The sequence below is a fragment of the Ascaphus truei genome, chromosome 1 (genome assembly GCF_040206685.1).
Source record: "Ascaphus truei isolate aAscTru1 chromosome 1, aAscTru1.hap1, whole genome shotgun sequence".
NCBI classification, from domain to species: Eukaryota; Metazoa; Chordata; class Amphibia; order Anura; family Ascaphidae; genus Ascaphus; species Ascaphus truei.
The window spans coordinates 79,420,881-79,434,896 of NC_134483.1; the positions used below are offsets into that span (position 1 = coordinate 79,420,881).

Here is a 14,016-nt window from a genome sequence, read left to right on the forward strand (position 1 = left end):
TGGTCTATGTATAATCTCTAATATCTGTTCTCAGGCAAAATTAGAAGTTAAGATGTCACATTTCATATCCAGGTGCGCATAGTAAGTACACAGACGCAACAGTAAAAATGGCGTCCATCTAAGTATTATAGAAATTAAGTTATGAAGTCTTTTATATATTCAGCCAATTTTAAAGTCAAAGAAAATGTTTGTTTTTTCTTAAGTCGTAAAAATATCATCAAGAGAGATTGATGAAAGAGGTGGGTTGAGAACACACCGAGAAGAGGGGCATATATTGTTTTCAATTAAACGGTTTTAGGATATAAGCCCTGCATTAGAGTTATGGAGCAGGCAGATATTGTGTGGTAACGTATAGGATTTATGTTCTATTTATCTTTATTTGATTAAACTATCTGCATTTTATACAGCATGTTCATGTAATAATCGTAAGCATTGTACTACTTTTGTATAATACATTTTAACTTTAATAAGTATATCTTTTGGGCTCTGATTGAACTTGCATGTTTTGTAGAGAATATTACAGTTTAGGACACATTTTGCTACAACAGATGTGTGTGTTAAGTGTATACAGTACTTTCTTTAGTAAACAGGGACCAAAGACTCTGCAAATTCCATTTTTTTAAACTCTTCGGTGGTGGAAGCGAGTTAATATATATTTTGTAGCGGATTGAAGGGAGATATTATTAATTTGCGGTTACGTGCGTAGGTGAAGATTGGATCAGCTAGATAGCTGTGTGTATTAACACTTGTTACATATATAAGTCATGTGCTCACAGGTGTCCTGTATGTGAAAAATTGTAAGTAAATATATAGATTTTGATGGATTGAGGGTAGATATTATTCAATTGAGGGACCTTGCTTAGGTGAAGATTGAGTCAGCTAGGTAGCTGTGTGTATTAACCCTTATCACATATGTAAGTCATGTGCTCACAGGTGTGCCGTTTGTGACAATATAATATTTTGTTGCACTGGTGGATATGTATCAAGATAAAATTGTTCACCTGTGATTAATCTTGCTTCTTTAATTTGGTGAAGGTTATTTCCACCTCAGACCCAGTGAGTTTATTTGACACAAAGATTTGAGATTTAAGAAATGTTTTTCTAGTGTTAAATAACACATTCTTTTCTTTATCTTTTGCATCAGAAGTTACCATGGTAACTTTCAGATCGCAATGGGCGCTGGGGAGTGCTTCATTTTAAACTAAAAGTTTAGTTTAGTACAAAATCAAATACAAAACATCACGATCAGCGTGGACTGCTGCTTTATTTTCTCTATTTATCTCCTACAGTGGCTCAGAGGTGCACAATGTAGTGACAAGTGGTGTGTATTAGAATGTTAAACATCTGTAATCTGAAGGTTTGCATGGAACGTAATACCTGTGTGTGCTTAATGCATCAAGAAAGGCTTGAATATCGATAACATTATTAAAACAAGCAAGCTAAATTATACATTGGACTTAATGTGTCATCATGTTGTCATGGCAATGCGTCGTCATGTGACATTGCGGTGCCATGGCAATGAGAACCGCAGGAGGTGATGCCGCTATACAAGGTAAGAGATAGTTACAGAGGCCCGAGCTCTCCCGTGGCAATCAGTTTAATTGTTTTGGGTTAGAGCTCTGGTCCTCTGTAACCGCAGGGATCGGGTGCAGAGGCACCGATGGCACTGCCATCAAGCTGACCCTACCAAGAACAGTAAGGCCCGGGCAATGGTGCCTTCGCCTGCGCGGAGGCATGCGGAGGCGGTGGGAAAGCGGGTGCTTTCCCTGGGCAGGGTAGACGGGCCGTGCAGGGCTATGGGGTGCGTGCTCTGGGGGCGTGACTATGGCGTCTCGGAGCTGGTTTGCCCTCATTGGGCGAACCGCTCACATGACCGGCCTGTCGCTCCAAGAAATCCGCACAACGCGCGCCCCCCCTCCGCATCCGCGCGCCCGCTCGCCGCATGGACGCGAACACTACCTTAAGGCAGTCTGTTTGCTCAGCGTCTGCACGTTCTGCGGTACCATGGCCCCAGCCTAAGTCTTGCTACATCTGTATGTAAAATGTGTTTGATGTTTTGTATACCTGGAACTGTTTGTAACAAAAAGGTATTTTCTGCCAGTTTTGTAGCTGAGAACTTAGCAGCTTTATGTGTGTAACCATGCTCATTTTAAGTGAAACACAAAGTTGCTATAAACTAGGAGTGGTTACCCCCATCATACAACAGGACTTTTTAGTGAAACAGCTTATGAACTACTACTTGCAAACGCAAAAGAAAAATAAGCATCTGAGTGGGGACCTTAACATCATGTGCAAGCACATTTAATACTCTGCGTGTGGCAATGTGTTTCACTCTGATGATACTTTGGCTTTCTAATAATAGATCAGTATGAAGTAATATTACAATTGATATTCTGGAGGATTTGATTGGATAAGTATATAAGCAGTAGGGGGTGGATTGATAGATCACATTAGTATTCCTGTCCTATCAATGTGCTGTGCTGCTAACAACGTCAGTCTGCCAGATTCCCAGCCTCCTCCAGTCTCACCAAGCTTTTTCTCAGGATCTTTAAGAAGAAACATGTGAGACTGGACCAAGACTAAACCATTTAAACCCTTCACTACTCCAGGGACGTCTAGTCTGCCCTGGCTTGGGCGATGAAGAAGCTGCGGCTTAACCAGGAGGACTTGTGAGTGAAGGATTTGAATTCTCCCCCAATTCTGAATGGCAACTCTTCACTGCGAGACATGGTTGTGTTTGTCCTGCCTTAAAATCGATAATAAGAGGAAGGCTCACCATGCTAACATTGGGATATTTCTTTCAGGAATCAGAATGCCTCTGAAGGGCTGACATCCCCCTTTATTTCCACTATTTCCTAGAGGTTGTAGCTATGCAGCAAGACACAGCAATCGCTTGTCCAACTCTCCTTCTGGCTGAAGGTTACCTGCAGCAAAATTAGCTCTTTTAATCTCTCTCACTATATATATATAGATATTATACATACAAGAATCAAAGTGGCCCACTGGGTCCCACTGCCAGAGCTCTGCGCGGTGGCTCTGCTTTCCTCCAGCCCTCACCTCGCCTTGGCTTTGCTTGGTGGATGTGTATGCATGAGTTCTGCACCGAACGGACGCAAGAACCGCCCCAGGTCACAGCGATCTATCTTCCAAACCGGCAGCAAATCTCTCCCCAGAGACTTTGACCGCAGGGGGAGCTCGGAGAGCGCCATCAAATCCCAGAGTACCCTGGACCACTGCAAAATGGTGGGTAAAAACAGTGCATTTTTTTATTTATTTATTTTTAATCGTTTTGCTTTAGTGCCACTCCCACTCCCCCCCCCCCTATAGACCAGCTTGTCTATTCAGATCACGTGCAGTTGCACTATTTTTAAAACTGCAGGACCCATTGGAGATGACACCCATGCCCAGATTATAATGGTTGCAGCACGGCATGTGGCAACGAGACCTGTCTTCTGGGTTAAAGATTCGCCTGCCTATTCATGGGTGTCCCTTCATTTTAACCTCTCTGCTGCCGGTAGTAGGCTGCGGGGCCATGCATTGCAGCTATACGTCTCTGAATGGGATTGATTTGCAAAAAAAAAAAAAAACACGAAATAGCTTGCAATTTTGATACAGCATCAAAGCTTTGTGTGTAAATGCATTAGAGCAAGTGCTCACATCCATCACCATCATCGGACTGTCGTGTCAAATGTTCTTTGTCTGCTTTTTTTTTTTCCTCCCCCCAACTACATTACCTGTTGTAATTCAGGACAGGGAGAGACATTATGTTACGTTGTATTGATGTGCATTTACAGGTCCGTACACCGGTGTGATTATGAAACGATCACAGTGTAAACCTCTTTACATTGAGCCGACCCTTCATCTTATTAATGGTTTGTTTCGTGTGCCTTTTGCAGAATTTGCTATGGGATGTGGGGATTTAGTGGCATAGCGTGATCTACTATAAACTCAGGACGTATACTACTGGTGCAGGAACTTATTTTTCTATTGTCTTTGTCTGATTAACGCAATGGTTTTCATGACAGAAAAGTGAATATCCATTTAAATTGGGTCCCTGGAGTACTGGATTAGGAAAAAATAAATACAAATTGCTGGTGTTTTTATGTTTTGCAGGACAGCAGACAATTAGGATGCGTTTCTTGACTTTTGAGATCTGATTGGTAGTTGGAGAAGAGGCAGGGACTATTTTGAGTACCCACTTACTAAAATACCTCTAAAATGCCCCTTAAAACTAGTACTTAAAACTAGTACTGTAGTTGGAAACATGTAATGCAGTTACATATTTTTTACTATTAACACAATAAATTGTAAATAAACTGTCATGGTTCTAATACAATAAAAATAGTTTCTAAGTAATGTCCCTTGTACTTTTGGGAACCCAAAGCACTTGTTTAGGGCAGGCTGATTATGCCTTGCAGTGCAGTCACTGTTTCAATTGTTTAAAATATTCCATGGCAAGGAAAAGATGCAAAAAGCGTGCATGCAATTCCAGCTTTGAGGGGAAACAACTAATGTTTGGCTTTAACTAATCCCTTTTAAATAGAGCTACCTAATTCAGAGGCCCATCTTTATTTAAATACTGTACTGTATATATAGTAGGCTGCCCTCTCCAGTCCATTTCTGAGCTGCAGTCGAAGCTTTTCGCATATCTTTCTATGGGCTTCAAGCAAAGTATTCTTAATGACCTCATGTAAACCCACTTATACGAGTTGAATAGCAGTGTCTTCAATGAATAAATTAAATATCTATTATAAGAAATCTTGAAAAAATGTGTGGAGCCCGGTAACTAGAGAAGGGACTTTGTGATCTTTAAAGCTGAAGTTATACACACATTTTAGGCAGAAGGAACCATAAAAGCATGTTAAGTATCACTTTGCCAAAGGAGGGGTGTATTGCTGAATTCTAGTACTCATATTGATTCTGAAGAAAATAATATTCTTTCTGAAAAGATTTGATTGAATCTACATCCAAATTCATAGATATTGTTTGCACATAAGCTTTCAGGGGTCATAAAGTAATTTTATGTTACAGTATATACCTTTGATATGGAGGGACAGTTGTGGTTACTAAGGGGGGCTGGGGGAAAAGGTCATATAAGATATAACACTTTCTGATGGCGACACTCCTGTATTTTTCAGCTTGTCCAGGATTTCAACACCCAGGTGGCATTGTACCGCGAGTTAGTCATTTCTATTGGGGATGTGTCAGTAAGCTGCCCCTCCCTACGGGCTGAAATGCACAAAACTCGAACCAAAGGCTGTGAGATGGCACTCCAGGCGCACCAAAAACTCTCAGCAATCTCCGGGTAGGATATGCTGTTTCCATAATTCATAAACAAGCTGCTAATTCCTTTTGTTAGATGTGTCTGCGACAGAGCCTAGCTCAGAGGTCTTTGCAAGGACACCAAGCTGTTATCAATTGTAAGCTAAAAAGCTAACAATTGCATTGTTTCTTGGAATTTGCTTTTTATATAGGGCCTGGATGCTGAAAAGAATACAAAAACAAATGGAGTGTCATGATTTGAGTTAATTACAAATTGTGAGACCTAAAAAACATTATACTACATGGAATGAGACTTGTGTAGACCTTGTGATAAAGTTTTTATCTCATACTAAAATGTAACCATTGCCCAACTCGCAGTTCTTGATTTCACACATATTGCCAGTAAAGTTTACTTATAGACAGGATTTCCTGCTCTCTGATCTATATCTAATATTAAATCATACTTGGCACCTATCCAACATTTTTATTACCTCTTATTCCCCACATGGTTTCATAGAATTGCATTGCATGCGCAGGGGGAGGGGGGTAGTACAACCTGTGGACGCAGTTAAAGCAGCATTCCACGCTGCTCGCAATTTTTGATTTCTTGTTTATAGATCAGCTGAACTGGGGGGTCCCAGAGCTTTTCTCAGGTCTCTGACCTATGGGGACTCCCAGTTTCAGATTGATGAGCAGTTTTGTTCGCCAGCCAAGAATACTTGCCTGGTGGACACAAAACTGACTGTGGGTCGGAGCTTTCTCCGGCAGCCAACAGAAAGTTGTAACATCATTGGGAGATGACATTGGAAGTTTCGGTATGGGTCCTCGCGGCCATATTTGCTGGGTTTTTGTGCGTCAAAAAAGTAAAATAACTACAAATATCTCTAGAACCAGGGGGTCCCCAGAAATCGGGCGACCACTAATAAGCTTTGGGGACCTCCCAGTTCAGGTAAGAAAAAAATATTTGGGGTGGTGGGGGGATGATTGCTTCTGTAAACCTGGGATGCATGTTTGTTACCTGAGTTTGCATTTTAACCAGAAAATTCAAGAGAAAATAACTAGCCTAACCGTCTATTCTTTGCCAAAGTGATGTATCGCGCACCTGAAATGTACTGTAGACGTCAACTTCTGTTTACAATGGCATATATTTTCTTCCGCCCTATTCACTCTTTTCTTCCTTTTTTGGAATTAGGCCTGCTGAGCCTCTCTTTCTGAATGTTCTGCCATACTGCTATTCTCTTCAACTCTAGACGAAGTGCTACTTTCTATGTCTAAACCACTTCCACGTGCTAGGTTAAACCCCAAATTCTGCAATAATATTAAAGGTGACACTGTGCTCTCATTTCCCAGAATCCCTGGCTGCAGTGGAAGCACTGTATGCTAAGAGATAATGGTGAAAGGCAGGCTTGCAGACCGGTCTGACACGTTTGGTTCCAATGGCTCACGTGACGCGACCATTGCGTGAAAGATCAAATACATTTTGTCGAATCAAAATCCTGCCGCGCGGGTTGCATCGCGCGCAGTATGGCCGGACCGGATCAAACAATGAGTTTGTTTCTGCTGCATGCAGTGTGTGCCCGTGGTCGCGTCTACTATGGCCTCGGCATTACGTGCGCATTTAACTCCTCCCCTTTTAAGTGGATGACCTTGTGTCTTATTTTATTGAATGTCATTTTCACAGTTATGCTATGGAGCACTTGCTTCTTTTTCACACATTTATTTAACCCTTTGGGTGCTCTTGTGCAGTTCTGGGATAGCACGGAGACTGGTACCTACATGACCTGCATGCTGTTCCTTGTACGGCTCAGGGAGCTCCAAATGGAAGAGGACTGCTTTCCGACATTCAGGGGTTTAAAGATCTTTACAAACATGATCTGTAATGTCCTTTCAGTGTGGTGCTGACATTGCATGTGGTTTACTGCTCTTTAATGCATTTTCAACCACTACTTGAACATTTTTATAAATTTTAGCTTTCATCTAGCAAATGAAGTTGCTAAACAGATTTACAGCAAACAACACACTTTTATAACTTGTCCACCTTTTTTAAAGGAGCAGGCCCTCTTTAGGTGCACCAGGATGGGAAACAGGGCGTTGTAGTTTGGTGCAAGGTGGTTAAGGGTGCTCAAGTACCAAACCAATGTACTGAATGTGAACATATGAGTCAATATACACAGTGTTCAAAGGAGAGTGTGTGATTAGGTCGTCTGACCATAATGAGTAATACTTGCTTACAGGTGAGTAATCTAGAGATGATAATAGTAGGACAAGTAATCCCTGAAAGCTAAAGTGGATGAAAAAGCCCCTTGTCCCCTTCCCTCCCCCCTCCATTCCTCCTCTTCCCAGTTCCTTCCCCCCGCACCTTTTCATCCTTGGTCTCCCTATTGATATCCACAATTCAGTTATCCACATCTAGACTGTTATTATTTATTATCCATTATTAGTGCCCTATGTAGATTTTTCAGAATTATTACATACTGTACATTGTTCCATATTTTTGTGAGTTACTTGGGATGCTTGAAGGAGGTATTCTATTCCATTTTATTGTTTTTATTTAGTTAAATCTATTGTGTATATTTGTGACAACAGTTTTTTTTTGTTTTCTGCATGTTCCCTTTTATAGTTTGGATTCTTTTTGTGAGTGAGAGGTTTTCATTAATTGTGTGGATTTTTGTGATCGGATTATTGGTGTCATCTTTCCCTTTGTGTGGTCCCCTAGCAGCCTGGGGTGTCTGACATCGGAGCAGTGCATCCGTGTGCTGCGCGTACTGAATTTGATGCGCAAGACGTCATGAGGTCTTGGCCTGTGATGTGGCACGCAGTTGGGTTGTTGATAACCAGTCTCCATGTTTATTTGCTCCCCCTGTGTGCTCCGTTCCTTGTGCGGGGGCATTTTATGTCAGATGGGATGTATCCGGGCATCTGCGTGTGACGTGAGGAACGTCGTGACGTCATAACGTTCTTGGCGCGAAACAGAGCTCACAGCTGGGATTTAAAAAGTACCGCTGTTTGTCTTAATGTTACTCCTTAATAAAGTACTTGTTGTACGAAACGTGTAGGAGGGCTGTTACCTCCTTCAGCATGTCTTCTTATTAAAGGATATTATTAAAGTATATGAATCTATCTACTTGGACCCTGACTCCCTTTTCGCTGTCTTTCTGTTACTACTTTACCTGGGAAGCAGGGGTCCCTGGAGCTGAACCATTTTAATTTCAACCCTGGGGACCCTCTGCTTCCCGATTAAAGATAAACTTACTGATCGAGGTAACAACAAGGGAACTGCTTGGTCTTTGAGGCCCACACATGAAGTGGACCAATAGGAAACCATAGCAGATGATGTAGCGGCTTCCTATTGGCCCGTGTGACATGGGAGAATTAAATTGTCGTGTTTTCCCTAGGAAGGGGGGGGGGGGGCGGTTACCGTGCCACCTTCAGCAGTAAGTATCTCTGGAACCATGGGGCCCGAGAGCTAAAAAATAGCTTGGCTCAGCTCTAGGGACACCCTGCATCTCATCCAGGTAAAACAAATGGGGGGGATTGGAAAAGAATTGAACAGGGGGAACTGCTCCTTTTAAGGAACAGTCCTATGTATAAACAAATAAAATCTAGGTTTTGGGATAGTTTAATAGGGCGAAGAAAAACATTACTGTTCTTGCTTATCGTATCTTTTCTCTGAAAACTGTGTTAAGGTTGCATATTTGGAATAGGTAAAAAAAAAAAGCATTAAGAGATGTTCCATTAGTGCCTCCCATTATTCTTTATTGAACAGTTTGTACACTCTAAGTTTTCCTATGTCTTTTTGCACCTTCCACAATTGCCCAAGAGTATAACAGTATAAAATAAGTCTTCCATTTATTTCTAAGGTAAAGCTTACTTCATACTTATCAGATGCACTATGCATAATGGAAGTAATGTAATGATTACTTCCATTAAAGTCTATGAGAAATGTAGTTTGTATCTTACTTTGCACATTGTATTTTACTTGATGGGCCAGGTTCCCTGGCAATTACAATTATAACGTATGCCAGATAGACATTAATGAAATTGAGAGGCAAAAAGTAACGTTTGCATTAAAGTCTATGGGAGATTTATCTTGTGTTTTTTATTGTACTGAATGCATGATTTGCTTTCTTTAAAGGAGCCATCCATGCAATATCCTACGTGTGTTTTTTTTAATCAGTTCTGTAGTATTAGATAATACTTACTACATTTTTTTTAAATTCAACTCAATGTCATTTGTAATGAGTTTTAATATAATGAGCATCCTGAGATTTGAACCCACTTCCCCAGCTGTGCAAGATCTTTGCAACACTTTCCTGTTTGTCATAATTTGTTGCCACTATTCCCAGCTGTTTGATCTACAAACTGTAACAATAGATAATGTTAAAAACAGAGACTTGTAATGAATCCTGAGCTTGCATGTCCTGATCTGTGTGATTGAATTCCTGTTTAATTTCAAGTGCTGTTTGTATTAAGTGTGGAGTTAGAACCAGAAGGGAAGTGCTGTGCTGTGTATACTAGCAGGGGTGCTGAACTTGGGGAGTGTACGGTGGGTTCATTTATATTTAATTGTGTGGGAATTGAAAGTCTAACTTTTTTTTTATCTCTCCTGCTGCCTAATTGAACCTGCAGTGGGCATGGTCAGTTGATTGATAATCTAACACACCTAGTTGGTGTGTCCCCCTCTTTTTAAAACAGAAGCTTGTAAGGAATCCTGAGCTTGCATGTCCTAATCTGTGTGACCAAATTACTGTTTGATTTCAAGTGCTGTTTGTATTACCTGTGGAGTTAGAAATAGAAGTTGTGAAGGTGTGAAACAAAGTATATAGAACTACAGTAAATTGATAGCACTTATAACTCCATAGTTGCAACAATGAGCAGGATTGAGAATGCACATCTTGCCACACGTATGTGCACTTGGAGCAGCTGTTCCAGGGAGCATACCTCTGTGGGAAGTGTGAGCAGGTGGTCTCTGGTGATTGCTGATCTGAAGAGGCAACTTGCAATATTGAGAGACATTGACAATCTTGAAAGGAGTTTAGTGCTCACTGAGCAGGCCCAGGCTGGGACTATTGTGCAGAGGGTGGAGCTGTGAGTGAGGAACAGGTAGGTAGCTGGGTAACAGTTAGAAGAGGAAGAGCGAGGGCCAGTTCTGAGCTGACCCATCCCAATAGATTTACCAGATTGAGTGAATATATTGGGAGTGTCAGTGCAGGAATGGTAAGGGTGGGGGAGACTGATTCCTCTAGCAGCTAGGGAATAGTTCCTCCAGCACAGAGGGGACTCAGTATTTCCAGAGACGAACCAAGATTATTCTCCATTATTAGGAAGGTAGATAGGGCAATCTGTCGTCATGACCGCATGAACCGAACAGTTTGTTGCCTCCAGGGGGCTCCAGTCCGGCACATTGCGGATCGAGTAGACAGATTGTTGGAAGGGGCTGGGACGGACCCGGCGGTATTGGTACACGTTGGCACCAATGACAACGTTATAAAAAGATGGAGAGTGCTAAAAAATTATTTCGATCTAGGCCGCAAGCTTAAGGCAAAGCCCTCCAAGATGTAGTATTTTCTGAAATACTATTAGTGCCATGTGCTACCCCAGGGAGACAGTCAGAGATTAGGGAGTTTAATGCATGGCTAAAAATTGTTGTAGAAAAACAGAGATGATCAATGCCGCCGCCACTCCTAGGTACACAGACTCACCAAGAAGTAGTTGAAGATTAAAAAAAAACTTTATTCGGCTACATAAGACAGATATCTGGACAGACAACTAGAAACCTCCTCCTCCCACGTGCTCATTGGTCTATGATTACCCTATATTTCATAGGGAGAAGGCTGTGTTTAAGTTGAATTAATTGTAACTGATTGCGCTATGACAATAGTCTATAAACACGTATGGCCATAGCTATATGTATAGATGCTGTATACTATCTTATAAGATCTATACAAATGTTGTTTAGAATGTATTTTGGGTCCAATTACATATATTGTAATCAAGAGATTATTACCAGCATAGGTGTTTCTCACTAGCTAATTTTTGAAGGATGGGTTTAAATAGTTCCCTTCCTTCGCATACGTCACACTCCTTGAGAAAGAGCAGTTTTGCTCGAAACGCGTGGGAGGAGGTTTCTAGTTGTCTGTCCAGATATCCGTTTTATGTAGCTGAATAAAGTTTTTTTAATCTTCAACTACTTCCTGGTGAGTCTGTGTACCTAGGAGTGGCGGCGGCGGCATCGATCATCTCTGTTTTTCTACTCTACTTCCGGATCGTGGCCACGCTAGGGGATACCGTTCGACTGGCTGAGCCGCCTCGTTATGCCGAAAAAGGAAGGGGATCTACGGTTAGAATAGTGAGTACTTGCAACTCCATACCGTTACTTATCATTGCAGTCACATCCCGCATAGATCGGGTCTGCATGCAGTCACTCCCCTCACGGACAAGCATCTGACCTGGTAATATCCCTACATACTCCGCTTATGCCATATACTCCAGAGCAGATACAGCTCACAGTACGTGACTCCTTGAGCTACAGACGGCTCACACTACCTAAAAATTGTTGTAGGAAGGAGGGTTTGGGGGTTTTCGAGTGCTGGGATTCCTTTTCTGAGAGGTGCTATCTTTATGGTAGGGATGGGTTGCACCTAGATGAAGAGGGATCTTCTGTGCTAGGAGGGAGGATGTTAAAAAGGTTGGAGATTTTAAACTGGGATGAAGGGGGGATGGGCAAGAAACAGATAATGAACTAAATAGAATAGATAGGAAGGGTTAAATAGCAAGGGGTGATGAGGTAGAATGGGGCAAGTGGGAGTTTCGAAAGCAGGGAGACACCCATATTAAATACAGATGATACTAGAAAACTTGTAAATGACTAAATCTAATTGAAGTAAAAAGGCTGGAGCTAATAAGATCATGGTAAAGACTGGAAAAAACTTAAATGCATGCTTGCTAATGCAAGGAGCCTGACAGATACAATGGGAGAGCTTGAATTAATATCTACAATGGAGCAATATGATATCATAGGAATTACTGAAACATGTGTGACAACCACATCACGTTGAGGTCTCTTTTATCCCAAATAAGGTCGGAAACACAGTACTTCTATTTACGTGGGTTTATTTATAGGGGTTAAGTAACGTATTCGCAGGCCCACCGTCCCTTTAAGGAAACCAAAGCAAAATAAAAAGCATAAATAAACACCTATCCCTGTCTGGGAGCTAACTGACTTCTTCATGCCCTTACTATCAGGGCCGCCAGCTAAGCCGGTTGTCAGCCCAAAACATGCGCTGGCATAGGCAATAAAGTAACAGCACAGTGTTTGCATACAATATAAAGGGTTTTGCTTATCTTAGTCCATCTGGCGATGTTCCTGCTTCAGCACGGCTTTCTCAGCAGTGTCTCTCACTCTCTGCCAGCTTCTTTACACTGCTTCAGCACGGCTCTCCCAGCAGCTTCTCTCACTTTCTGCCAGCTTCTTTACTCTGCTTCAGCACAGCTCTCTCAGCAGTGTCTCTCACTCTTTACCAGCTTCTTTAACTAGCTTCTGGTAGCTGGGGAGCCTCTTCTGCCTCCCTCCTTCTCTGAGGGCAAACGGTCAGTCTCTCTCACTGGATCTGGCTTTCTGGTTCTGGCTCAGCTTGTGACCAAACACTTCCTTGTTTTTCAGGAGTTCAGCCCAGGCTGATTAATTTGATTTCAGGTGTTCTTGACAACTCCAGGGAGGATGAACTCTTTCCAGCACCTAGATGCCAGTGCTGGTATCACACATGGTGGAATGAAACTCATGACTAGGCAGTTAATTTAGAGGGTTATTCCCTTTTTCGGAAGGATCAAGGAAATAGAAGAGAAGATGGAGTCTTTTGAAATGTTAAACTGGATGTAAAACCTATTATAAGAGAAGATGTTTATGAAGGGAATGATGAAAATGTAGAGACCTTGTGGATAGAAATTAGCAGTGGAGGTAAAAGCACAAAGAAATTGCTTGTAGTGATTTGCTATAAACCACCAAATATGTGTGAGATAGAGGTAGCCAAAATACTTTTACTTTTACAATTAGATGACCCAAATGATTGAGGAGCCAATCAGGAGAGAGACACTACTAGATTTGGTAATATCAAACGATGTAGATGTAATAACAAATATTCAAGTCCAGGAACATTTGGGAAACAGTGATCATAACTGTCTCATTTTAAATAATTGATCAAAAATCATATTACATGGGCTCAACAAAGACTACATTTTAAAAGGGCAGATTTTAATAAACTGAGGAATAATCTACAAGGAATAAACTGGGATGATGATTGGCAGGCAAAAATGTGGAAGATAAATGGGCAGTCTTTAAAACATTGTTAGAAAAGCACACTTATCAGTGTATACCCTTGGGTAATAAATATAAAAGAAACAAGTCTAAACCAATGTGGCTAAATAAACAGGTGAGGAAATTGAAAAGAAGAAGCAGGCATTTAGATTCTTAAAGTCAGAAGGGACAGAGGCATCATATTAGAATGATAAGGAATGTAACAAAAGTTGCAAAAGGGCAATCAAATTAACAAAAATTGAAAATTAAAAATGGATTGCAATGGAAAGTATGTGCAGCCCTAAAAAGTTATTTAAGTACAGTTCCTTAATAACAAAACAAAAAAAAAATATAGAACCCTTTAAGTGTGAGATGGATAGGCAAATTATTGGAGATAAGAAAAAAGCAGAGGTATTAAACAAATTCTTTGCCTCTGTATTTACCAGGGAAGAATCAATTGC

The 14,016-nt window shown here is 41.3% G+C and overlaps 1 protein-coding gene across 3 annotated transcripts in view; it reads left to right on the forward strand.

Annotated features, from left to right (window-relative positions):
* The first annotated feature begins 2,491 nt into the window (after nucleotides 1-2,491).
* RGS7BP (regulator of G protein signaling 7 binding protein) overlaps nucleotides 2,492-14,016 on the forward strand; it is a 176,903-nt gene continuing 165,378 nt past the window's right edge. For 2 of the 3 annotated variants that reach the window (XM_075589908.1, XM_075589916.1), the window contains exons 1-2: nucleotides 2,492-3,243; nucleotides 5,139-5,305. In XM_075589908.1, coding sequence (XP_075446023.1) covers nucleotides 3,091-3,243; nucleotides 5,139-5,305 — 320 coding nt within the window. In that variant the 5' untranslated portion in view covers nucleotides 2,492-3,090. The remainder of the gene's footprint in view (nucleotides 3,244-5,138; nucleotides 5,306-14,016) is intronic. The other variant, XM_075589924.1, reaches the window with a different exon arrangement.